This window comes from Crinia signifera, chromosome 6 (assembly GCF_055691185.1).
Source record: "Crinia signifera chromosome 6, ASM5569118v1, whole genome shotgun sequence".
In the NCBI taxonomy this organism is placed as follows: Eukaryota; Metazoa; Chordata; class Amphibia; order Anura; family Myobatrachidae; genus Crinia; species Crinia signifera.
In genome coordinates, this window is record NC_139222.1 from 115,614,086 (window position 1) to 115,641,388 (window position 27,303).

General features: G+C 41.3%; 1 protein-coding gene across 1 annotated transcript in view; it reads right to left on the reverse strand.

Moving 5' to 3' along the window:
• Nucleotides 1-27,303, reverse strand: part of VAPB (VAMP associated protein B and C) — a 91,404-nt gene that overhangs the window by 10,930 nt on the left and 53,171 nt on the right. The window contains exon 2 of the mRNA XM_083146866.1: nucleotides 2,187-2,339. Within this exon, the coding sequence (XP_083002992.1) occupies nucleotides 2,187-2,339 (153 nt within the window). The remainder of the gene's footprint in view (nucleotides 1-2,186; nucleotides 2,340-27,303) is intronic.

The window sequence follows — 27,303 nt, forward strand, 5'->3', positions numbered from 1 at the left end:
CACTTCACACTGGGGTGATCTATACACCACAAGACAGGCACAGGAATTGGACAGGAACCTATTGTTGTAGATCACTAAAATGGCCTTAAAAAGGCAGATGTCATAATCATTGGAGACATTAATTTACCCAATATAAATTGGCAGAGGTATTTTGCAAGTTCAACTATAAAAGTGGCAAATATCTAAATTTCCTGCCTTTGGTATGGGAGCCCAGGCACAAAAAGATGCAATATTAGATTTAATGCTCACAAATGGTCACAGTATATCAGACATATATGTGAGAACCTAGGATCTAGTGACCATCAAGCAGTATGGTGTAGTATAAAGACAAGGTCCAACTTTGTCTTACAAAAAAGGTGTTGGATTTTCTGAAGGCTGACTTTGCAAAAAAGGGGAGATGTTTAAGCAATTCAATTGTGGAATGAAGGAAATTGAAAGGAGTGCAGTAGAGGTGGGACAAACTAAAAAAAAATAAGAACCACTTTGGCTCATCTAGACCTGTAGCTTTTTTCTAACCCCTTTAATACAAATGCCTTGGTTCTACTAGCTGCCTGATGTGTAGGAGGGGGCTTGGGTGACGATGCCTCAAAATGCTGGCCAGGTTTGATGGTGGTCACTGAAACTCTTTGAGATCATCAGTGCAGTTGAATCATGGATCTACAGTTAATACCCAAAGACAAAATAAGTCGACCCAGGGGAACCCAGTTGGAGCTGCAGCTTCACAGAAATTCCCAATGTGAGCACAGTGCGGTTAAGCAGATGGTGGCTGTCTTTGTGGCTACTGTACCACATATGTAGCAGTGCAACCCAGGAATTGACTAAATTCCAATGAAATATCTGTACCTGTGAGAACATAGAAGCTCATCAGTATACAGGGAAGTAACTTCCCTCTGATATGGTCTCAAACCCAGGAATATCAAAATAGCTTCTAAGACAAACAAGCCAGGGGATGTACAGCCAGAGCAAGAAACTTTTTTGGCAGGGGGGGGGGGGGGGGGCGCAAAATTTCTAGTTACACCACTGCCTATGGTACATCAAAAGCATCAGATTTGGGCCAATTTCTCGTCCTGATACGCCAGGAACGGGTAAAACCAGCCCAAATCACAGTAGGGTATGAGAGCATTAAGACCCCTCAACTCCTCCCAGTCCTAGCCTCATCTCTGCCCACAACCGCTACCTGCTCCTAACACTAAGCTGCCACCAGACCCCAGCACTGTCCTACATGCTAGCTGCCCTCATTCACCATATTATGTGACTGGACCCAGAAACATAATATGGTGAAAGTTTTTTTTTTTTTTTTTTTTTTTATTAAAAGCGCAATCACTGACCCTCTAGGCCACTACCAGAACCACCAGTAAGGCTTTGTTAACACTTACGTTAACGGCATTGCATGGTTATGATTATGGGTACAAATATTTTCCCCCATCTTTGCATGGGATTCCTCCCACACACCCAAACCCTACAGGTAGATTACTGGGCTGATGTCTAAAAATATACCGTAGTGTTTGTGTACTTATCCATATTATGGCTATAAATCAACACAGTGTCAATCGTAACGCTGTACGCAATCTCCGGGGCGAATCAATTGTTTTTACAGCAGCTATTTTTTGCATGCAATTCAATGGATCTCCGTTCAGACGTGAATAGTCACACATTTCAGATCGTGGAAGAGCGAATTGGTGGCTGAAATGTGTGTAAAGTTTGCATTTCTTACATTGCAACCATTAGTTTAGACCGATTTAGCCGCTGCAATAGCGTCTGCATTGCCACATGCCACACACAATAATATGCTGTTGGCATACTGACTGTCAACAGCATTAAGTTCAATAAACAATACTACTTACACCATGTAACTGGTGGTGCTTTATAAAACAATATTAATAGGCTAAAAGGTAGTTAAGGAATTAAACCTACATTATACTGAGAATGGCAAGTAGCTTAATGTCAAAGATCTGAAAGACATTTTTATTTAACTCAACCGCTGTAACCAACTGTGGCCAATAAGAGATTTGCACGAGGACAAAAAACAAAAAAAACTGAATGTGATCATTTCCTGATTTGTTTGCCACCTTCATGCTAGATTTATTACCTTCTTAGCTGTTTTAGTAATGCCAGCCATAGGTTTTGACAATGACATACTATTATAATCAGATAGAATTAACATTACAGACTTGCGCCATACTAACCAGATACATTGATGAATGAGCCGGCCTCAATGATCCCGCTGTTGGGTCTTACGCAGTACCTACGGGGTGCTGTGGTCTTCACTTTGAAACAAACATTTTTTTCTGTAGGATTAGAGAGTTTCAGGTTTGTTGTAACAACGTCTGTAAAAGGACCTGTAATGAGAGAATGGATTTGTGAGAGGAGTTTGCAGTTGCAGTGCAACAATAAACGTGATGCATGCTCAAAGCCAGCAAGTGATTTTGCAAGGACGTAATATATCTGGGTGCACCTACCATCCATGGAATGCGCGCACACATTAGACAATAGTAGCGATGATGTGGACGATAACAAATAGTTTATATTGTTCGGTGCCGGTGTTATGACTGCATAGATTATGTGTATGTACTGTAGCTTGTATCCCATGTTCTGGAATGTTTTGTACTAGGTATAAAAAAGGTGCACCATACACAGATCCAATTTGGGGCTATTTCACCCGATTCCAGAATGGGCCAATATATCGGGTGAAATCAGCCCAAATCGGAGGTGTTTGACATGTGATTGGATCTGGATGTGCGACCCCGTGTGCACTGGATCCTGTAGATTATACATGCAACACGTATGGAAGTTCTCAGGGAGTACTTTTATATGTAAAATCCCACGTAAAAAATAATAAAAAAATGGTACATCAATTGCCAAGTCGGAAGGACCCCTCCGAGGAGCTCAAGAGAAAACAGGTCCTGCTTGACCCTCAGATAAGTCAGACCGGTGTATGGGGACCTTAAGCATTTTTCTTTCTTTTTTTGTTTGCATGGTTTCAGCTTATGCACTGTACTTTGTGATTTGCTGAAAAACCCTTGTGACTCCATATAAATAAGAGGATATTAATATAAACTTACATAGCTTCTCTCTCCTAGGTAAGAAACTTACTATCTCAGAGCTCATTTTAATTATTCACCTATCAAAAGCATTTGAGGGCACACAGTCTAAGGGTGCCCATACACTGAAGCGATTAGGTCAGATTTCGGCCGACTGCGACCAATCGGACTGTAAAATCGGACCAATCTGTCTCTCCCTGACATGCAGGGACCACCCGTTCTGGGACCTCCCTCCAGGCAGCGAGGCGGGCGGGAAGCAGGGACACATGCGATCCATCACAACGGATCGCATATGTCCCGGCGGCTTGTAGGGTAACAGGTGTCCGAACACTGCTGCTACAGCTTGCCTTTGTCATGTAATATAAAAGGTGCCCACACACTAGTAAGATCTGCGATCTTAAGATGTGCGCATAAATTCGCCATGACATTTTTTGTCCGTCTGGGACAAAAGATTTCAGGCAAGCAAACATCTTCAAAGATTTCTCTTAAGATCGCATGTGCGTTCCTATGGATCTTTTTTCAAATCTTCCAATCTGTCATGCAATGCAGCATGTAAGATCAGAAGATTTAGCCAAAGATCCTCGGGAGCACGCATCCGGACGATTTTCAACAGATTATCGGTAAAAAAAATATATCGGAAATTGGCCAATCGCCAATCACATTTGTTCTAGTGTGTGGGCACGTTAACACTGCACACAGCACTCATATAATACATAAGTTACAGAATATGGGAAATCTATCAAATGTAATATTTATAATATGAATTAAGAATATGGCCCTTTTTTTTTAAATCTAATCCGCTATGCAGATACTGGAATGCAACGGAGTAAATATACAATATAGAACACTTTTTTGGGGGCTGAATGTCTTTCCCTATGGCTGCCACTAGATGGTGCCCGAATGAGAAATTAAATTGTTGCTGCTTTTGCGTGCAGACATTCCAGGTCTCGTGCAGCCTCCAGAGGTGGGAGTTCAAATATGTAAAAAGCTGCCTGTTTAGGTACTCAAAAAGCACTTTTGCACCATGCTTGTTGGTTTAGACTGGTATAGTTGCTTTATGCAGCTAAACACTGTCTGTTTTGGTGCATAAAAATCCCTTAGATATAGCCCCACGATCTCCCATCAGTTTATTATGGTCTCCAAAAAAAAAAACCCCAGTTGAATTGCACCCATTATACACTTTTTTGACAGGACTACAGACTTCTCTGAAAAATAGTTTTGCGCGTTAAAACCCGGCCACATTGAATGCTAATGTGCATCTGACTGTCCTCATTATTTCAGGATTAGCGTCTTGTCAAATGTGTTTGGAGATTGTGAACATTCCAAAAAATTCTGTGCATTTATAAAATAGTAATAAAAAAAAAAAAGACAAATGTCACTTGATAGTCACAAATTTGGGGATTTCGGAATATTGTAGATATGGAATTTCTGGATATGGAAGACAACCTATAATTTGCTACACACCACACTAAAAGGACTGTTTCCTTTCCTGACTGCAGAATATGCTGTTTCCTGGGGGGAAAATCCCAGGATTCACAAATATCCACACCACATCTCCCCACGGGAACATTTTACCTCTCTGACCGGTTTTAAATACAGCAGGGTGTAGTTCACCAAGACATTACCGCTGGACAGAAAATTGGAATGCGGTTACTGAAACTACAACCTGTTAAACTAGATTCTCAGCCTCCAATCGCTCTACAAAAGGGCACATCAATCCCAGCGTGATCTTTGTGCAAATTTTAGTGCTGCTCTGCTCTCCAGGACCTGATGTCACTGATCAGGAAAAATCGCACAAGGAACAAACATTAGTGATGTTCAGAGAGGTTCTGAGCAGTTAGGTGAGGGGGGGGGGGGGGGGCAAGGTGCACTATTGGCCAACTTGCATGGATGAATATGAAAGTAAAAAGCACCAAAAAAACACAGGTGGGCATGGGGGTCATTGAAGTCTAATGAAACCTTTACCTGTTTATCTAAAGGACTACTAAAAGCATTACGTTTTTACCTGTTTATCTAAAGGACTACTAAAAGCATTACGTTTTTACATCAGGCCATGCATCACATATTGCGGCAGATGTATTAAGCCTTAACAAGAGATAAATACAAGGGTGATAAGGAGAGATAAATGTCCAGCCAATCACCTGCTAACTGCCATGTAGCAGGCAGTGTTAAGTCAGTAAGGAGCTAATTGGCTGGACATTTATCTCTCCTTAACACAGCCTGTAACATGGAAGTCAGGAGGTGATTGGCTGGACGTTTATCTCTCTATGGGGCAGATGTATTAAGCCTTAAAAAGAGATAAATGCAAGGTTGATAAGGAGAGATAAACGTCCAGCCAATCACATCCTAACTGCCATGTTACAGGCTGTGTTTGAAAAAAAGTCAGTAAGGAGCTGATTGGCTGGACGTTTATCTCTCTTTATCACCCTTGCATTTATCTCTTGTAAAGGCTTAATACATCTGCCCCAATCACCCTTGCATTTATCTCTTGTTAAGGCTTAACCCCTTCCCGCCGCAGCCTGTTTTTGCCTTCCTGACAGAGCCCTTTTTTTCAAATCTGACATGTATCACTTAAGTGGGGATAACTTTTTTTTGCTTTTACTTATCCCAGTGATTTTGAGATTGTTTTCTCGTGACACATTGTACTTCAAATTAGTGGTAAATTTGGGTCGATACAGTCTGTGTTTTTTTGTGAAAAATACCAAAATGTCGTAAAAAAATGGAAAATTTAGCAATTTTCAAAATGTTAAATTTTCTGCTTGTGAGACAAATAATCATACCACTCAAAATAGTTAATAACTAACATAGACCATATGTCTACTTTATGTTTCCATCATTATTTCAACCTCCTTTTAATTTTTTTGGACACTAGGAGGCTTAAAATATGAAAAGAAAATTTCAAACACTGATTTTTTTAGGGACCAGTTCAGTTCTGATGTGACTTTGAGGGACTTGTATGTGAGACACCCCCATAAATGATGCCATTTCAAAAACTGCACCCCTCACAGTATTCAAACCAGCATTTAGGAAGTTTGTTAACCCTTTAGGTGTTTCACAGGAATTAAAACAAAGTGTAGGTGAAATTTCATTTTTTTTTTGCAGATTTTCAATTTTAATACATTTTTCTAAGGAACACAGTAGATTTTACTAGAGAAATGTGACTAAAAATTGATTCCCCCAATTCTTTTGTTTTCATAAATATCCTATATGTGGCCCTAGTGTGCACGTTGACCAAACCACAGGCTTCATAATAGAAGGAAGGAGCACCTACTTGATTTTGGAGCCTCCTTTTTATGAGATTATTTTTTAGGCACCATGTAGGTTTCTAGGCACCATAAGATGCTAAAAGTTAGGAACCCCCCCACAAGTGACCCCATTTTGCAAACTACACCCCTCAGGGAATTCATCTAGGGGTATAGTGTACATTTCAAACCCCCAGGGGTTTCACCAATTTTGATACAACTGGGCTGTGCAAATGAAAAATTAAATTTTTTACACAAAAATGCAGTTCTGGCTCAAAATTTTTCATTTTCACAAGGAATGAAGGAGACAAAGCACCCCAAAATCTGTGCCCCAATTTCTCCCGAGTACGGCAATGCCTCACATGTGACCAAAAAATACCATTTGAGTGCATGGCAGGACTCAGAAGGGAAGGAGTGATATTTGGATTTTGCAACACAGATTCTGGTGGAATGTTGGTGGGTGCTATGTCGCATTAGCAAGACCCCCGAAGCACCAATACAGTGGAACCCCCCCCACAAGTGACCCCATTTTGCAAACTACACCCCTCAGGGAATTCAACTAGGGGTATAGTGTACATTTCAAACCCCCAGGGGTTTCACCAATTTTGATACAACTGGGCTGTGCAAATGAAAAATTAAATTTTTTACACAAAAATGCAGTTCTGGCTCAATTTTTCATTTTCACAAGGAATGAAGGAGACAAAGCACCCCAAAATCTGTGCCCCAATTTCTCCCGAGTACGGCAATGCCTCATGTGTGACCAAAAAATGGCAGGACTCAGAAGGGAAGGAGTGATATTTGGATTTTGCAGCACAGATTCTGGTGGAATGTTGGTGGGTGCTATGTCGCATTAGCAAGACCCCCGAAGCACCAATACAGTGGAACCCCCCCCACAAGTGACCCCATTTTGCAAACTACACCCCTCAGGGAATTCAACTAGGGGTATAGTGTACATTTCAAACCCCCAGGGGTTTCACCAATTTTGATACAACTGGGCTGTGCAAATGAAAAATTACATTTTTTACACAAAAATGCAGTTCTGGCTCAAAATTTTTCATTTTCATAAGGTATGAAGGAGAAAAAGCACCCCAAAATCTGTGCCCCAATTTCTCCCGAGTATGGCAATGCCTCATATGTGACCAAAAAATACCAGTTTGGTGCATGGCAGGACTCAGAAGGGAAGGAGTGATTTTTGGATTTTGCAGCTCAGATTCTGGTGGAATGAATGGTGGGTGCTATGTGGCATTAGCAAGACCCCCGAAGCACGGTGAAATGATGAACCTAATAATCCATAGATGTGTGGTATATTTTAAAACACTCCTTTATACATAGGCCGGGTTTGTCGGGGCAAGTTTCACAGTGGAAAATAGTATCCTTTCTTATTCCCTTTTTATAGCAAACTTTGCACCTTTTTTGTGTCCTGCCCTTTTTTGCAGTGGAGGGGATTTCGTTAGGAAAATGCTGCCCTGGTACAATACGGGGGCCAGTACTAGAAGTACTGGGGCCCTCTGCCTGCTGGTTCCCAAATATTAGGCCCTTTATGACTTCCTCTTGAAAGTGCATAAATGTCCCCCTCTGGCTGGTAGAACGGAATAGCACGTAAGCGTTATACAGTGCCATCTGGATGATATACACGGCCAGCTTCTTGTACCAGATTTTTGTTTTCCGCAGGGCACTGTACGGCTTCAGTACCTGATCTGAAAGATCCACTCCGCCCATGTACTTATTGTAATCTAGGATACAATTAGGTTTTGAGGTGTGGGTACTGGTACCTCGTACAGGGACGGAGGTGGTACTGTCTCAATTGTTGTCAGTATAAGGACATCCCTCTTGTCCTTATATTTGACCAACAACATATTTTCGGTGGATTGTGCCCTGCTTTCACCCCTTCTCAGTACTTGGGCAATGTGCGTTTTTGGGAGGCCTCTTTGGTTCTCGCGCACAGTACCGCAAGCTGCTGTACCTCTTGAACCAAGGGCCTTAAACAGGGGGATGCGAGTGTAAAAAGGGATTTTTGTAAGAACTTACCGTTCGAATCCCTTTCTCTGATATGGTCCTGGTGACACAGCTCAACACTGGGATGTAGGAGGGTCCGAAGGAGCCAGGCACCTATCCTAAAGCTTTAGAGGGTAGGCTCCTCCCCTACTGCATCCCTGGACTCTTCAGTTCATCTTTCAAAGCCACTGGAATACATTAACTCAGTACAAACGCCTGCACATATTATATGCACATTTTATAACAGAAAACTGTTAACTTTTAACCATTTTAACATGAACATCATGAAACTTCTGGCATACTTACTGAGCGTAAGGGAGGGATCGCTGTGTCACCAGGACCATATCAGAGAAAGGGATTCGAACGGTAAGTTCTTACAAAAATCCCTTTTTCTCTTTCAATGGTCCTGGTGACACAGCTCAACACTGGGACGTTCCAGAGCCGGTCCTTTGGGAGGGTACGCTCAGGTCTGCAGCTCTCAGCACTGCTCGCCCGAATGATGCGTCCTCCGACGCGAACTCATGGAATCTATAGAATTTGGCAAATGTGTGAACAGATGACCAAGTGGCAGCTCTGCAAACCTGCTCAGCTGTGGCCCCATGTCGAACCGCCCAAGAGGTGGCAACTGACCTGGTGGTATGCGCATTTATTTTGGCCGGTACTGGTCTACCCACTTTGGTGTATGCAAAGGCTATCACAGACCGCAACCACCTAGCAATAGTCTGCTTAGATGCAGGCCAACCAATCTTGTGTACGTCATACAATACCAACAATGTGTCAGTCTTCCTGACACTCTTCACTCTGTCCACATATATGCGTAAGGCACGCACAACATCCAAAGTTCTCAACTTGTCCCTTTTCTTAGAACCCTCTGGGGGTTGAAACACAGGTAGAACTATCTCCTGATTTAAATGGAAGGTAGATACCACCTTCGGTAAAAACTGAGGCACTGTTCTTAAAACAGCCCTGTCATCATGAAAAATTAAGAAGGGAGATTTACATGACAAAGCTCCCAATTCTGAAACTCTTTTAGCAGATGCTACTGCTAACAAAAACACTAGCTTCCACGTGAGAAACTTAAAGTCAGCCGACCTTAAAGGTTCAAAAGGTGCCTTTTGAAGGCATTCCAAAACCAGTGATAGATCCCAAGGTGCTACTGGTTGCTTGTATGGAGGTTTCAACCTGGATACTCCTTGTAAAAAAGTTTGAATTTCCGGCAAAATGGCTATCTTTTTCTGGAAATAGATGGACAAGGCCGAAATCTGCACCTTCAGTGACTGAAGGCTTAGGCCCGATGAAAAACCATCTTGTAAGAATTCCATCATTCTTGATAGCTTAAAATGAGATGTATGAGCCTTTCTTCTCTCACACCATCGAATGTAAGTCTTCCAGACTCTATAATAATTTGCCGAAGATACAGCTTTTCTGGCTTTTATCATAGTCTGTACTACTGCCTCAGAAAACCCTTTTCTTTTCAAAATGGTGGTTTCAATAGCCAGGCCGTCAAAATCAATCGATCTGAATCCAGGTGATTGAATGGGCCTTGTCTTAGAAGGTCTGGTCTCAGAGGTAGACGCCATGAGTCCACAGACAACCTCTGAAGCCTCGAGTACCAGGATCTCCTTGGCCAATCCGGGGCCACTAAGATCACTGGAACCTTCTGCCCCTGTATTTTCTTCAGAAGTCTCGGTAACATTGGTACTGGTGGGAATGCATAAAGGAGATCTCCCTGCCAGTGAATAGTCATGGCATCCACTGCCTCCGCTAGTGGATCCCTTGTTCTGGCATAGAACCTGGGCACTTGACGGTTGATCCTGGATGCCATCAGGTCCACATCCGGAGTTCCCCACATCGAAGTGATTTGGTGAAACACCTGAGGGTGTAAGCTCCATTCCCCTTCCTTGAGCTCCTCCCTGCTCAGGAAGTCGGCTTCTATATTCTCTATTCCTGGGATGAATATAGCCGATACAGCTGGAACATTCTGTTCCGCCCATAGGAAGATTCTGGACACCTCCCACATGGCCAATTTGCTGCGTGTACCTCCCTGGTGATTCAGATACGCCACAGCTGTGGCATTGTCGGTCTGAATCCTCAAAGGGAGGTTCTGTAACCTGTCTCCCGCTAAGGAAATGACTTTCCAGACAGCTCTCAGCTCCAAGATGTTGATTGGTAACGCTGATTCCTCTGCCGTCCACAGGCCCTGAAGCCTGAGATCCAGGACTATTGCCCCCCAGCCCCTGAGACTGGCGTCGGTAGTTACTATCAACCAGTCCCAGGTCTGTAATGACCGACCCCACTGAAGGGAATCTACTTCTGTCCACCATTTCAAGGATTCTCGGGTGTCCGAAGACAGCACTATCATCTCGGATTTCATGGTCAAAGTGTCTCCTGACCAAGCTGACAAAATGTTCCATTGGAACCTCCGAGAGTGGAACCTGGCAAATTGAAGCGTCTCGAATGACGCCACCATCTTCCCCAGGAGCTTGAGGCACCTCCATACTGAAATGCTCTGAGCCCTGAGAATCTCCTGGACTAGGGTGACCAGATCCCTGGCCTTTACCTCCGGGAGGAATACCCGATGAAGATGGGTGTCCAGTATGACTCCCAAGAATTGGAGCCTTTGTGACGGTACCAACTGAGATTTTTGCAAATTTAAAATCCAGCCGTGAGCCTGCAAAAAACTGATGGCCTCTGCCAAGTGACTCTGCAGCATGGCTGCTGACTCTGCTTTGAACAGGAGATCGTCCAAATAGGGTATTACTGTGATTCCCCTGAGCCTCAGCACCGCCGCCATTACTGACATTATCTTTGTGAATACCCTTGGCGCGGTTGCTAGCCCAAAGGGTAACGCCCGGAATTGTAAATGCAGGTCTCCTATGGCAAACCTCAACAAGGTCTGATGCTCCGGGTGTATAGGAACGTGCAAATATGCGTCCTGGACATCCATGGACGCCAAAAATTCTCCCTGGTCCAGACTCAGGAGTACTGACCGTAGAGACTCCATTTTGAAATGGTCTACCCATAAATGAACATTTAGAGACTTCAAATTTAGTATTGGTCTGAAAGACCCGTCTGGTTTGGGCACCAGGAACAGCGTGGAGTAAAAGCCTTTCTTCCACTCTGTCTTGGGGACTAGTGTCACCCCCCCTTTTTCCAAAAGGGAGTGCGCTGCTCTCACAAGAGCTGTACGCAGCCGTGCCTCCTTTGGTAAGGATGTGGGGATGAACCTCTTCGGAGGTGGCCCTCTGAAAGGGATTTTGTAACCCTGTGTTATGATGTCTAGCACCCAGGCATCCTGGTCTAGAGAAGCCCAAGCGTCCCTGAAGAGTGTGAGACGCCCGCCCACTTTTGTCACTGTCGGGCAAAGCCCCTGACAGTCATGCAGAGGGTTTATCCTCTCCTTTATTGGCAGGCTTCTTGTGAAAAGAGCCAAATTTTGACTTTTGTGTCTTGCCTCTAGAGGGCTGAAACCTTCCCCTGAAAGACTGTCCTCGAAAGGACGCACCACCTCTAGGGGAGGGCCGAAAGGACGGCTTAAAAGCAGAAAATCTGGACGTCTGCTTTGTTGAGGAGGCCGGCAGGAATGTACTTTTGCCGCCTGTGGCCTGTTTTATAATCTCCTCTAATTCGGTACCAAAGAGTACCTTTCCTTTGAAGGCTAATGTTTCCAGAGCCTTCTTGGACTCATTGTCTGCTTCCCAGGCTTTAAGCCAAAGCACTCTCCTGGCATTAATGGAGACTGTGGACACTCGGGTTGCCATTTTAATAGCTTCCTCCTCTGCTTCAACTGCATATTCTGCTGCTGCCTTAATCTTTTCTGCCAGCAGTAATGCACCCGGGTCAGCCTGCAGCATGGTGCATAATTCACCAGCCCACTCTATCATGGCCTTAGAAACCCAGGCTGAAGCAATAAGGGGTCGTAAGGTAAACCCCACCCCTTCAAAGATAGCCTTGAGGTTTCCCTCCAGCTTTTTATCCACAGAATCTTTAAAAGCTGCACCGCCCTGTACTGGTAATACAGTAGCCTTGGACAAACGTGCCACTGAAGCGTCCACAACTGGGACCCTTTCCCAGAGCTCCGCATGAGACTCTGGCATGGGGTACAGATTTAGGAATCGTTTTGGCATCTGAAGCCTCTTATCAGGAGTTTTCCAAGCCCCTTCTAACAATTCCTGTAACCCCTCATCTGAAGGAAAAGTAACAGCCTCCTTCCGCTGTCGCTTAAAAACACCTTTAACAGGAGTCTTATCCTCCACAGTCAGCTTTAAAGCCTGCTTCACAGCTACAATGAGATCCTCTATACCAGCAGCAGAGTTCTCTTCCAAATCATCACCCTGATCCCAGGGGATGTCAGTATACTCTCCTTCCTCTTCATCTACCACAGTAGTTAAAGCATAAGACCTTCTAGGGGTCCCTGCCACATTTTCATCCATTTTGTCCAGCATTTCACTGAACCTGTTAATCCCTTTTGCAGTATCCTGCATCACCTGGATAAGTGCAGGATCTGCCTGGGTAAGAGGCAAGGAGCCAGACGACTGCTGAGATGATGGCATAGGTCTCTGTGATTCTACCAGCCCATCACTCTGCCTGTCCAAAAGCTGCACCAAAGCGTTTACTGACCTGCCTAGGGCCCTGGCCCACGCAGGTTCCATATGCTCTGCCCTATGGGGATCACTGCCCATGGGTCTCACATCAGCGCAAGTAATACATAAGCCCCCCTTGGCCATCTGCTCAGGGACAAACTTTTGTGTGCAAACATTGCACGCGCTCAGTGCATTAAGGGCTCCCTCCCCCAAAACCACAGCCTGATGCTCAGACATGATGCAAGTGATAAATGTATATCTATCAGTATACACAGTGCAAACAATGTACAAGCGTTTATACAGAGGCAATGCACCCAATCACTTATCTGTCTGTTGGTTTCAACTGCGGGGAAGCGATGCCCAGGAAATCCAAGTCACTCTGCCAGGATCAGTAAGCCAGCTCAGCTCCGCTGCAAGCGTTCTGAAAGGCGCCAAAGTCAGAGTGAAGGAAGAGACCACAGGTCCCTGCTGCTGCGGGGTCCGTGACCTTTTGGCGCCAACCACCCCCAGCAAGCCGCTCCTTAGGTAGGATTTCCTAGTTCCAGTGTCTCCCCCTCAAATGGGGATCACTTGGAACATGCCTGTCACAACGCTGCTGTCCTCTCATCTAGGAGCTCAGCGTGTAAGCTCCGCATAAAATGGCCGCCGCCATCACGGAGCGCCTGTCCCCCATGATCCCCACCTAAACGTGGAGCCGGTTTCAGGGTACTCCGGAGCCCAGGCAGCCTTTTAGAAAAGGCTATAAGCGCTGCACAGGGGGACCAGACAGTGTCTCCCTTGTGCACAGTGAGCTGACAGGACGCGCTTCTGTCAGCTCCTGCTGCGCAAGCAGTGTGAGGATTCACTATGAGAATCCTCACACTGTGCCTACCTAGCTAGGGTAAAAGTTAATAAAATAATAAAAATCCCCTAACTACTCTAATTCTTCGGCTGCTCCTGCAGCCCTTTAGAATAGCACCCACTCCAGTGGGCACCTAACACGAACTGAAGAGTCCAGGGATGCAGTAGGGGAGGAGCCTACCCTCTAAAGCTTTAGGATAGGTGCCTGGCTCCTTCGGACCCTCCTACATCCCAGTGTTGAGCTGTGTCACCAGGACCATTGAAAGAGAAAAGTTATCTGCTCTACGGGGGCGTCTTTGAGGGGGTCCCTCATCACTAGAGGAGGAAGAGGAGGTTAAGACTAATCCTTCAAATTCCCCGCTTGCATCACTGGCTGTGTCAGAGTCAGAGGCAAGCATGGCATATGCCTCCTCCGCTGAATACATTCTTCTGGATGACATTTGGGATGACATTTGGGATGCCATTTTTATTTTTGTGTTTCTGTAAGTGTAATGTTTCAACACGTGTATAGTGTAGGGGGGGTACAAACTTTATTTCAACACGGGGGGGTATGTAGTGTGTAGTGTGTATGTAGTGCAGAAAAAAAAATACTTTATACAGGAATTTGATCCCAATAAAAAAAAAAAAAAATGAGGTCAACCCTGTGCCGAAAATGCTGATCAGTGATGTAAGTCACTGATCAGCGCTCAGCGGCCACAGGACACCCACAAAAGCAACGTGGGTGTAAAAACAAAACCCCACTGCACTCTCCAAAAAAAAAAAACTGCAGATCAGTGATGCAGTGATGCAACACTGATTAGCAGTGAGGGGCAGCAGGCACACAACTGTGGGTGCAACCTGACAGGGTATACAGTATATAAAAAAAAAAAAACCTGCACCCCCAAAAAGTTGCTGATCAGTTAATTTATACTGATCAGCACAAAAGGGGGGGGCAGCAGTCAGTTGCACAGGCAGCACAACCTTTGGTGCAACTGACAGGTATATATATATAAAAAAAAAAACCTGCACCCCCAAAAAGTTGCTGATCAGCACAGATATACTGATCAGCACAAAAGGGGGGGCAGCAGACACAAAATATAGCACTCTCTGTCACTATCTGTCACTATCTGTCACTATCTGTCACTATCTGTCACTATCTGTCACTATTTGTCACTCTATGACACTGCAGCAGCAGCACACAGGAAGTCACAAGATCCAGGAAGCATCCAGCTGCTGGCAGCACGCTACCAGCGGTGATCAGGTAAGTATCAGGCAAGGATCAGGTCAGTATCACGACAGATTGGCACGGTGACCGCTCTGCACGCAATTCCAGACCGGAATAGCGTCTGCAGTGCAGTCACCGTTAGTTTAAATCACGCGCCATGGCTGTGATCGGTCCGTCGGTCCGACGGACCAATCACAGCCTTGGGGGCAGGTGGGGTGAGGTGTGGTCATCACCGGTGACCCCCTCACACCCAGCGGTGATTGATCCCTGTGTTACCGAGCGTCTGATTCGCCGGTAACACAGGAAAACGCTGCGATTGGCTGTTCACATTGAACAGCCAATCGCAGCGATCGCCGACGGGGGGGAGGCATCGCCGCCCCCCCTGGGCATGCTGGGACATGTCTGCTGTCAGGGACAGCAGACATCGTCCCTCTGTCACCGCGTCCCTAGACGCGGTGACAGTTTAAAGTCATGACGTATATATACGTCATGTGTCGGGAAGTACATCCCGGCCATGACGTATATATACGTCAAATGTCGGGAAGGGGTTAATACATCTGCCCCATTATCACAAACCATAACAAAGTATTTAAAAATAAAAGTATGGTTTCAAAGAATATATAAAAAAAAAATTATTTGGGTGGAAGCGTAAACTGTATCGTGCTCCCTTTCTTATCTATAGCTGCAGGATCTTCTTTGTCTTTTTTGATGTGTGTGTGTCTTATTAAATTGCATCACATTTTCTTTTGCAAACCATACAGGGGAAGAATAACTCAAGGGGTGTGGATCATTACAGCAACTACAGGAGGGGGGTAAAAGTGATTTTATCCCAAATAATTGGGATGCTATCACTTTAAGAAGCGCAGTCTGATCTGAATAATCATTGACACAGTTTTATAGTAAAAATACTCTGATGAATTTATTCAATTATACAAAGTAATACATAATACTATATGTGTGAAGTGCACTTCACCACATAGGATACAATAAAAAATTGATATAAAAAATATATATAGATATAAATACACATAAACGAGACAATGACAAACAACATAAAACATGAATGGCTGGCTGTGGTGTTTAGAGGCTGATTTTAAGCAGGCTTGGTTATGGTTTCAAATGGCATTTTGTAATCCTTTTGTATAGTTACCAGTCCTTTGGCAGGGGTTGTAGGTGGATGCAGGTGGATATGCCTCCTTAATAGGAAAACCTCCGTGAGTGGCACTTTTTCTCCTCCTTTACCAGTGTAGTGACTGGATATGTAACTGTCCACTGATGATAAAAAACCCAGCTGGTGCTCTGCCCAAAGAGATCTGGCGTCTGGTTCAGCTCAAAAACGCGTTTCTCCGCCTTGTGTGCTTATCGGCGGCTTCCTCAGTTTGAGCTGTCAGGTACACATACAGCGTTTTTTATAGTGTGTTGATTCGCGCGTCTAGCGCCCCCGCACTTCCGGGTTTGAGTTCCAAGCCTCGGTTTGGCTCTAGTCATACAAATAGACAGCGGCGGCCATTTTTAATTTGTATTCCAAGCCTCGTTTTTATTCCTTTTTCAGGAAGTCGCAGCCATCTTTAACAGTGTAAACCAAGCCTCATTTTCACTCTCCACATAGAACATATAAATAACGGCAGCCATATTAGTGTGGTGTACTCCAAGCCTCGTTTTCACTGTTCTTTATGTCCTTTCTGCGTATCATACACCAAGCCTCGTTTCCAGGATAAAATAAAAACACATTTATATCATAATCTAAACCTCGTTTTTTTAGGGGTGCAGCCATTATTATAACTATAACACAGTCCAGATTTTCGCTGAATATTGCCTTATTTATTTCTTTATTGTTGTTTGTTGTTATTCTTCCAGCCTCTTTGGTTTATTCTATTACTATTATTTAGCCTCTTTCAGCCACCAATTCATAGACAAACAACATAGACACGACAAAATTATTTGGAAATACATATCAAATCACTAACAAAATTCATATATATAAAAAGACATTCTGCATATTTATTATAAATATGATTCTGATTTCATATTGAACCCTGATCATATATATACCCTGATCTTACATTTTTCATTTTTCATTTTTCATTTTTCATTTTTCCCCCCATATTTTTTCTTCTTCCCCCCTTACATATATAGTCTGATTATGAATTAATAATTTTTCTTGATCGTTTTTTATTTATTATTACCACTATCACTATTCTACATACTATTCTATTTAATTTCATTATCTTTATATATAAAAAATATATATATGCATATACAACAATAATAATAGTAACGATAATAAGGGGGGGGGGGTTTGAAGATTAGGATACAAAAGAGAAATAAATAAAAATATAGATACATGAATAAAAATGAGCAAGTGAGAGATTGTGAGGTAACATTTTTTATGGCCCTTGCCATGTAATGGTGCATCACTATGTAATTTGATATTGGTGTAATGACGATTGTAATATTATGAATGACGCTATACAGTGTCCTGATATAAATTCGAAAAGGTTTTTTATAAGAATTCTATCCCTTTTCTTCTTTCTTTCACCCATAATTCCCTCTATATATAGGCATGAAGAAGCCTTATTTATAGGCTATTATATAAATATTTACATGGCAAGGGCCATAAAAAATGTTACCTCACAATCTCTCACTTGCTCATTTTTATTCATGTATCTATATTTTTATTTATTTCTCTTTTGTATCCTAATCTTCAAACCCCCCCCCCCTTATTATCGTTACTATTATTATTGTTGTATATGCATATATATATTTTTTATATATAAAGATAATGAAATTAAATAGAATAGTATGTAGAATAGTGATAGTGGTAATAATAAATAAAAAACGATCAAGAAAAATTATTAATTCATAATCAGACTATATATGTAAGGGGGGAAGAAGAAAAAATATGGGGGGAAAAATGAAAAATGAAAAATGAAAAATGTAAGATCAGGGTATATATATGATCAGGGTTCAATATGAAATCAGAATCATATTTATAATAAATATGCAGAATGTCTTTTTATATATATGAATTTTGTTAGTGATTTGATATGTATTTCCAAATAATTTTGTCGTGTCTATGTTGTTTGTCTATGAATTGGTGGCTGAAAGAGGCTAAATAATAGTAATAGAATAAACCAAAGAGGCTGGAAGAATAACAACAAACAACAATAAAGAAATAAATAAGGCAATATTCAGCGAAAATCTGGACTGTGTTATAGTTATAATAATGGCTGCACCCCTAAAAAAACGAGGTTTAGATTATGATATAAATGTGTTTTTATTTTATCCTGGAAACGAGGCTTGGTGTATGATACGCAGAAAGGACATAAAGAACAGTGAAAACGAGGCTTGGAGTACACCACACTAATATGGCTGCCGTTATTTATATGTTCTATGTGGAGAGTGAAAATGAGGCTTGGTTTACACTGTTAAAGATGGCCGCGACTTCCTGAAAAAGGAATAAAAACGAGGCTTGGAATACAAATTAAAAATGGCCGCCGCTGTCTATTTGTATGACTAGAGCCAAACCGAGGCTTGGAACTCAAACCCGGAAGTGCGGGGGCGCTAGACGCGCGAATCAACACACTATAAAAAACGCTGTATGTGTACCTGACAGCTCAAACTGAGGAAGCCGCCGATAAGCACACAAGGCGGAGAAACGCGTTTTTGAGCTGAACCAGACGCCAGATCTCTTTGGGCAGAGCACCAGCTGGGTTTTTTATCATCAGTGGACAGTTACATATCCAGTCACTACACTGGTAAAGGAGGAGAAAAAGTGCCACTCACGGAGGTTTTCCTATTAAGGAGGCATATCCACCTGCATCCACCTACAACCCCTGCCAAAGGACTGGTAACTATACAAAAGGATTACAAAATGCCATTTGAAACCATAACCAAGCCTGCTTAAAATCAGCCTCTAAACACCACAGCCAGCCATTCATGTTTTATGTTGTTTGTCATTGTCTCGTTTATGTGTATTTATATCTATATATATTTTTTATATCAATTTTTTATTGTATCCTATGTGGTGAAGTGCACTTCACACATATAGTATTATGTATTACTTTGTATAATTGAATAAATTCATCAGAGTATTTTTACTATAAAACTGTGTCAATGATTATTCAGATCAGACTGCGCTTCTTAAAGTGATAGCATCCCAATTATTTGGGATAAAATCACTTTTACCCCCCTCCTGTTTCTTGATACTTGAAGAGGTCACACATCCTCTCCTGAAAGCGGCAGCAGTCTCATCTGTTATTAAATTGATCTAATTATTTTTATTGTGATCCACACAACCAATTATAGTGATCCAGCGCTCTTAAGTGCCCTTAGGGACACTACTCCCCCTTCTTTGTATCAATTTTGTATTGTGTCAAAGAGCTGCAGGAGCACTATACTAGGTGTTGAATATGAGCAATTTAAAATGTATTAGTGAGAGAATTGAGAGAAGAAACTTATATTTAAAAGACCCATTGAAAATCCGGTCTGATACTCATGATGAGGGTATAGAGAATATGCATAGTCTGTTTAACCAATTAGAGAATTTATGTACAGACGAGACCAGACACTGGTGGGATCAGATTCTGTTACAGAAATATCTGGACCAGAATCTGATCCCAAGAGGGTTGCGAATCCTCAAGACCTCAACATTTAAGGAGGATAAAACTTTCTCTGATGAGTGGGAGAACATACTTGATAATTGTTCTAAAAATCTAATGCGATTGCTAATTAGATATAGAGAGGAGAAAACTAAAGAAATCCAAGTGGAGATCGAAAAAGTTCAAGAAAAACTTAAAACCCATGTAGGGGATAGTGATTTCTCTAAAAGAGATTTACAGGTGAATAGAAATGTCGAAAGTTTTGAAAAGACACTAATTCTGAGAAAAAACAATAAACTAGATCGTGATAGATCAGACTATGCGTCAGGCACAGTGCATACCTACAATAGAAATAGATCTACCAATAATTGGGACAATCGTAAAAAATCTACACCAGGTAGACCTCAAAAAGGCTATAGGTCCTATCAAGATCAGGGAAATAGGATGCCCATTCATAATTATAGGCCTCAATATAATAAGAGAGACAGTGAGAGGGATATCATAGAAACCTCCAATAGATATGAACCCCTGGCTAAATCTGGTACACGTGGGGGACCTCACTATAATCCTAACTATACACCAAGGAGGACATATCAGGACAGAAATCGTATGGGAAGAGGGGACACTCAGGGGAATAGTAATTATAACACCCCATTACCCCCAAGAGAGAACAGTTTTTTAGGGGATCCCCGCAGATCAGACCATCTAAAGAACCCAATAGAAAATTACAACAGATCACTAAAAAGGTCAAGAAACGAAGATCTCGGGGAAAACGAGGAGGACAGAAACAGTCAAGGAAACAACTCAAAGAGAAAGTAAAAGGAAAAGGGATTTTTAATCTCTCCAAAAAAGTTTTAAGTGAGGAGGAGATCCGCTTGCTTGAAAAAGGATTGAATTATGCTCCGGCCAGTAAGCCAAATCTCTTTGAGCTGTTTATTGACCTAAACAAATTTGTCAGGAACCTTAGTCAGAAACGTTACTTTTCACTTAAAAATCAAAACCAGAAAATTCTGGGAAGTATTGACCCAGAAATTCTGGAACCCAATGATAGTGAACTGGTGACAATTCTAGAATCATTGGCATCAGAAAGTAACACAATAGATGTACAGATTCCCATATTTGATATCAAAGACAGTACGTCCAATGAAAGGGTATTTAAAAAGAAGTCGGAATTTTACCCGCTACAGTTTAGGGGTCCATTTGTAGAGAGTTTTTATAAAGTAACCATGGAACAATTTAGGACTTTATGCAATAAAACTGATAAAACTCCACTAAAAGACAATCTGACCAAAAAGGAAAGAATAGCGTTAAAATCTTTGCTTGATGACTCTAATATAACTATAAAGCAGGCAGACAAGGGGGGGGGCGTTGTCATAATGGAAACTGAGGAATATTTAAAAGAGGCACTGAGACAATTGATGGACGAAAAATACTACGATAAACTGGGTGGTGACCCAACTAAAAAATTCATGTATGAATATAGCCATCTGTTGGATGATGGCCTCTCCGTGGGAGCAATATCCAAGGAAACATATGGTTTTTTATTTATACCATACCCCATCACACCCACTTTTTATTTTCTTCCGAAAATCCATAAGACACTGGTTAATCCGCCAGGTCGTCCGATCATCGCTGGGATCGGTTCAATGACTAATAATCTATCATTTTTTGTTGACAACTATCTGCAGAAATATGTACCCAAGCTTCAATCGTATATTAAAGATACGACACATTTTTTACAAAAAATCAACGAAATTAAATGGAAAGACAGCTACCACTTTATTACAAGTGACGTTGAAGCTTTATATTCAAATATTGATCATGAACTTGGGATTACAGCCACTAAATGGTATCTTGACAACGACCCAGAGATGACGGACGACCTGGCGGAATTTATTCTAAATTCAATTAGGTTCATTCTTAAGCACAACTATTTCACTTTTGATTCTAAATTTTATTTACAGTCACTGGGCACGGCCATGGGGACCAGGTTCGCCCCCAGTTTCGCCAACCTATTTATGGGGAGATTTGAAGAAGAGAACATCTGGGGGGCGGAACTGGGGGAGAACCTGGTCCTTTATGGCAGATACATAGATGATTTATTTTTTGTTTGGGATGGGGATTTAGACTCGGTCACTGCGTTCACTAATAGTTTAAATACCAATAATTACGGTTTAAAATTCACCAGCAATAGTCACACAGAGGGTGTCACTTTCCTGGATATTGCTCTCACGGTAGAGGGGGACAAAATAGAGACCCAGACATTTGTCAAAAGTGTCGATCAGAATAGATACTTAAATTATGGGAGTAGCCATTATGGTAAATGGAAAAAGAATATACCGAAGAGCCAGCTAATGAGAATTAGAAGAAATTGCTCAACTGAGGCAGCATTCGATAGACAAAGCAAAGATTTACTTAAATCCTTTTTGGAACAGGGTTACCCCCAAAAGCTGTTAGATGATTCCCTGAATGTAGTTAAAAGTATGGAAAGGAAAACACTGTTAGAAGTGAAAGAAAATAACATAATATCCAAAAAATGTAAGAAAAGGAGTCTGAACAAAGATAGAAAAACTACGTTTGTCACACAGTATAATGTTAAAGCCATGGAGATCAAGAAAATAATAAAAAGTAATATGTATATACTGAAGTCAGATGAGATACTGAATAAAGAGATAGATTTCAACAATGCAGTAGTATTCAGAAAATCCAGAAATCTAAAAACGAAATTGGCACCCAGTTTCTACAAGAAAAAAGGGAAGGACAAGATTAGTAATCCCACCTGGTTGCCACCCCAACCCGAGGGTTATCATGTATGTGGGGGCGGAGGAACTGGAGGTTCATGTATGTCCTGCTTATTTGTTGAAAGGAAAACAACTACGTTTACATCATTTGTGTCGGGAGAGATATTCCCTATAAAGAGTTTTTTAAACTGCAAGACTAAGTATATCATATATATCTTGACTTGCGGATGCGGCCTACAATATGTAGGTCGCACCATTCGAAATCTGCATGTCCGCTACATGGAGCACAGAAGAAACATTATAAAACTGAATAAAAATAACAGCTTATACAGACATATAGCTGGATGTCAAAAAGGTGATCTAAAAGGCATTAAGATGATTGCAATAGAACATATCCAGAGCACCCCTCGAGGGGGAGACAGATATGTCCAGTTATGCAGACGTGAGGCATACTGGATATTCTGTTTAAGAACCCTCAGCCCTTTGGGTCTAAACGATAGCATCGAACTAAACAATATTTAAAACATGACATCTTCAGCCTTTGTGTTTGACGTGCCTGCGTATAGTCTATATATGTTAATGAGTCTTTTTTGATGCATAGGAGACAGCTGGGGAGGGGCGAAGTGGTATGGCTTATCGGCGCACCACTTTTCCCGTCCACAGCTGCCTGTGCATCACTATGTAATTTGATATTGGTGTAATGACGATTGTAATATTATGAATGACGCTATACAGTGTCCTGATATAAATTCGAAAAGGTTTTTTATAAGAATTCTATCCCTTTTCTTCTTTCTTTCACCCATAATTCCCTCTATATATAGGCATGAAGAAGCCTTATTTATAGGCTATTATATAAATATTTACATGGCAAGGGCCATAAAAAATGTTACCTCACAATCTCTCACTTGCTCATTTTTATTCATGTATCTATATTTTTATTTATTTCTCTTTTGTATCCTAATCTTCAAACCCCCCCCCCCCCCTTATTATCGTTACTATTATTATTGTTGTATATGCATATATATATTTTTTATATATAAAGATAATGAAATTAAATAGAATAGTATGTAGAATAGTGATAGTGGTAATAATAAATAAAAAACGATCAAGAAAAATTATTAATTCATAATCAGACTATATATGTAAGGGGGGAAGAAGAAAAAATATGGGGGGAAAAATGAAAAATGAAAAATGTAAGATCAGGGTATATATATGATCAGGGTTCAATATGAAATCAGAATCATATTTATAATAAATATGCAGAATGTCTTTTTATATATATGAATTTTGTTAGTGATTTGATATGTATTTCCAAATAATTTTGTCGTGTCTATGTTGTTTGTCTATGAATTGGTGGCTGAAAGAGGCTAAATAATAGTAATAGAATAAACCAAAGAGGCTGGAAGAATAACAACAAACAACAATAAAGAAATAAATAAGGCAATATTCAGCGAAAATCTGGACTGTGTTATAGTTATAATAATGGCTGCACCCCTAAAAAAACGAGGTTTAGATTATGATATAAATGTGTTTTTATTTTATCCTGGAAACGAGGCTTGGTGTATGATACGCAGAAAGGACATAAAGAACAGTGAAAACGAGGCTTGGAGTACACCACACTAATATGGCTGCCGTTATTTATATGTTCTATGTGGAGAGTGAAAATGAGGCTTGGTTTACACTGTTAAAGATGGCCGCGACTTCCTGAAAAAGGAATAAAAACGAGGCTTGGAATACAAATTAAAAATGGCCGCCGCTGTCTATTTGTATGACTAGAGCCAAACCGAGGCTTGGAACTCAAACCCGGAAGTGCGGGGGCGCTAGACGCGCGAATCAACACACTATAAAAAACGCTGTATGTGTACCTGACAGCTCAAACTGAGGAAGCCGCCGATAAGCACACAAGGCGGAGAAACGCGTTTTTGAGCTGAACCAGACGCCAGATCTCTTTGGGCAGAGCACCAGCTGGGTTTTTTATCATCAGTGGACAGTTACATATCCAGTCACTACACTGGTAAAGGAGGAGAAAAAGTGCCACTCACGGAGGTTTTCCTATTAAGGAGGCATATCCACCTGCATCCACCTACAACCCCTGCCAAAGGACTGGTAACTATACAAAAGGATTACAAAATGCCATTTGAAACCATAACCAAGCCTGCTTAAAATCAGCCTCTAAACACCACAGCCAGCCATTCATGTTTTATGTTGTTTGTCATTGTCTCGTTTATGTGTATTTATATCTATATATATTTTTTATATCAATTTTTTATTGTATCCTATGTGGTGAAGTGCACTTCACACATATAGTATTATGTATTACTTTGTATAATTGAATAAATTCATCAGAGTATTTTTACTATAAAACTGTGTCAATGATTATTCAGATCAGACTGCGCTTCTTAAAGTGATAGCATCCCAATTATTTGGGATAAAATCACTTTTACCCCCCTCCTGTTTCTTGATACTTGAAGAGGTCACACATCCTCTCCTGAAAGCGGCAGCAGTCTCATCTGTTATTAAATTGATCTAATTATTTTTATTGTGATCCACACAACCAATTATAGTGATCCAGCGCTCTTAAGTGCCCTTAGGGACACTACTCCCCCTTCTTTGTATCAATTTTGTATTGTGTCAAAGAGCTGCAGGAGCACTATACTAGGTGTTGAATATGAGCAATTTAAAATGTATTAGTGAGAGAATTGAGAGAAGAAACTTATATTTAAAAGACCCATTGAAAATCCGGTCTGATACTCATGATGAGGGTATAGAGAATATGCATAGTCTGTTTAACCAATTAGAGAATTTATGTACAGACGAGACCAGACACTGGTGGGATCAGATTCTGTTACAGAAATATCTGGACCAGAATCTGATCCCAAGAGGGTTGCGAATCCTCAAGACCTCAACATTTAAGGAGGATAAAACTTTCTCTGATGAGTGGGAGAACATACTTGATAATTGTTCTAAAAATCTAATGCGATTGCTAATTAGATATAGAGAGGAGAAAACTAAAGAAATCCAAGTGGAGATCGAAAAAGTTCAAGAAAAACTTAAAACCCATGTAGGGGATAGTGATTTCTCTAAAAGAGATTTACAGGTGAATAGAAATGTCGAAAGTTTTGAAAAGACACTAATTCTGAGAAAAAACAATAAACTAGATCGTGATAGATCAGACTATGCGTCAGGCACAGTGCATACCTACAATAGAAATAGATCTACCAATAATTGGGACAATCGTAAAAAATCTACACCAGGTAGACCTCAAAAAGGCTATAGGTCCTATCAAGATCAGGGAAATAGGATGCCCATTCATAATTATAGGCCTCAATATAATAAGAGAGACAGTGAGAGGGATATCATAGAAACCTCCAATAGATATGAACCCCTGGCTAAATCTGGTACACGTGGGGGACCTCACTATAATCCTAACTATACACCAAGGAGGACATATCAGGACAGAAATCGTATGGGAAGAGGGGACACTCAGGGGAATAGTAATTATAACACCCCATTACCCCCAAGAGAGAACAGTTTTTTAGGGGATCCCCGCAGATCAGACCATCTAAAGAACCCAATAGAAAATTACAACAGATCACTAAAAAGGTCAAGAAACGAAGATCTCGGGGAAAACGAGGAGGACAGAAACAGTCAAGGAAACAACTCAAAGAGAAAGTAAAAGGAAAAGGGATTTTTAATCTCTCCAAAAAAGTTTTAAGTGAGGAGGAGATCCGCTTGCTTGAAAAAGGATTGAATTATGCTCCGGCCAGTAAGCCAAATCTCTTTGAGCTGTTTATTGACCTAAACAAATTTGTCAGGAACCTTAGTCAGAAACGTTACTTTTCACTTAAAAATCAAAACCAGAAAATTCTGGGAAGTATTGACCCAGAAATTCTGGAACCCAATGATAGTGAACTGGTGACAATTCTAGAATCATTGGCATCAGAAAGTAACACAATAGATGTACAGATTCCCATATTTGATATCAAAGACACAATAATATGATATTAAAAAGAAGTCGGAATTTTACCCGCTACAGTTTAGGGGTCCATTTGTAGAGAGTTTTTATAAAGTAATCATGGAACAATTTAGGACTTTATGCAATAAAACTGATAAAACTCCACTAAAAGACAATCTGACCAAAAAGGAAAGAATAGCGTTAAAATCTTTGCTTGATGACTCTAATATAACTATAAAGCAGGCAGACAAGGGGGGAGGCGTTGTCATAATGGAAACTGAGGAATATTTAAAAGAGGCACTGAGACAATTGATGGACGAAAAATACTACGATAAACTGGGTGGTGACCCAACTAAAAAATTCATGTATGAATATAGCCATCTGTTGGATGATGGCCTCTCCGTGGGAGCAATATCCAAGGAAACATATGGTTTTTTATTTATACCATACCCCATCACACCCACTTTTTATTTTCTTCCGAAAATCCATAAGACACTGGTTAATCCGCCAGGTCGTCCGATCATCGCTGGGATCGGTTCAATGACTAATAATCTATCATTTTTTGTTGACAACTATCTGCAGAAATATGTACCCAAGCTTCAATCGTATATTAAAGATACGACACATTTTTTACAAAAAATCAACGAAATTAAATGGAAAGACAGCTACCACTTTATTACAAGTGACGTTGAAGCTTTATATTCAAATATTGATCATGAACTTGGGATTACAGCCACTAAATGGTATCTTGACAACGACCCAGAGATGACGGACGACCTGGCGGAATTTATTCTAAATTCAATTAGGTTCATTCTTAAGCACAACTATTTCACTTTTGATTCTAAATTTTATTTACAGTCACTGGGCACGGCCATGGGGACCAGGTTCGCCCCCAGTTTCGCCAACCTATTTATGGGGAGATTTGAAGAAGAGAACATCTGGGGGGCGGAACTGGGGGAGAACCTGGTCCTTTATGGCAGATACATAGATGATTTATTTTTTGTTTGGGATGGGGATTTAGACTCGGTCACTGCGTTCACTAATAGTTTAAATACCAATAATTACGGTTTAAAATTCACCAGCAATAGTCACACAGAGGGT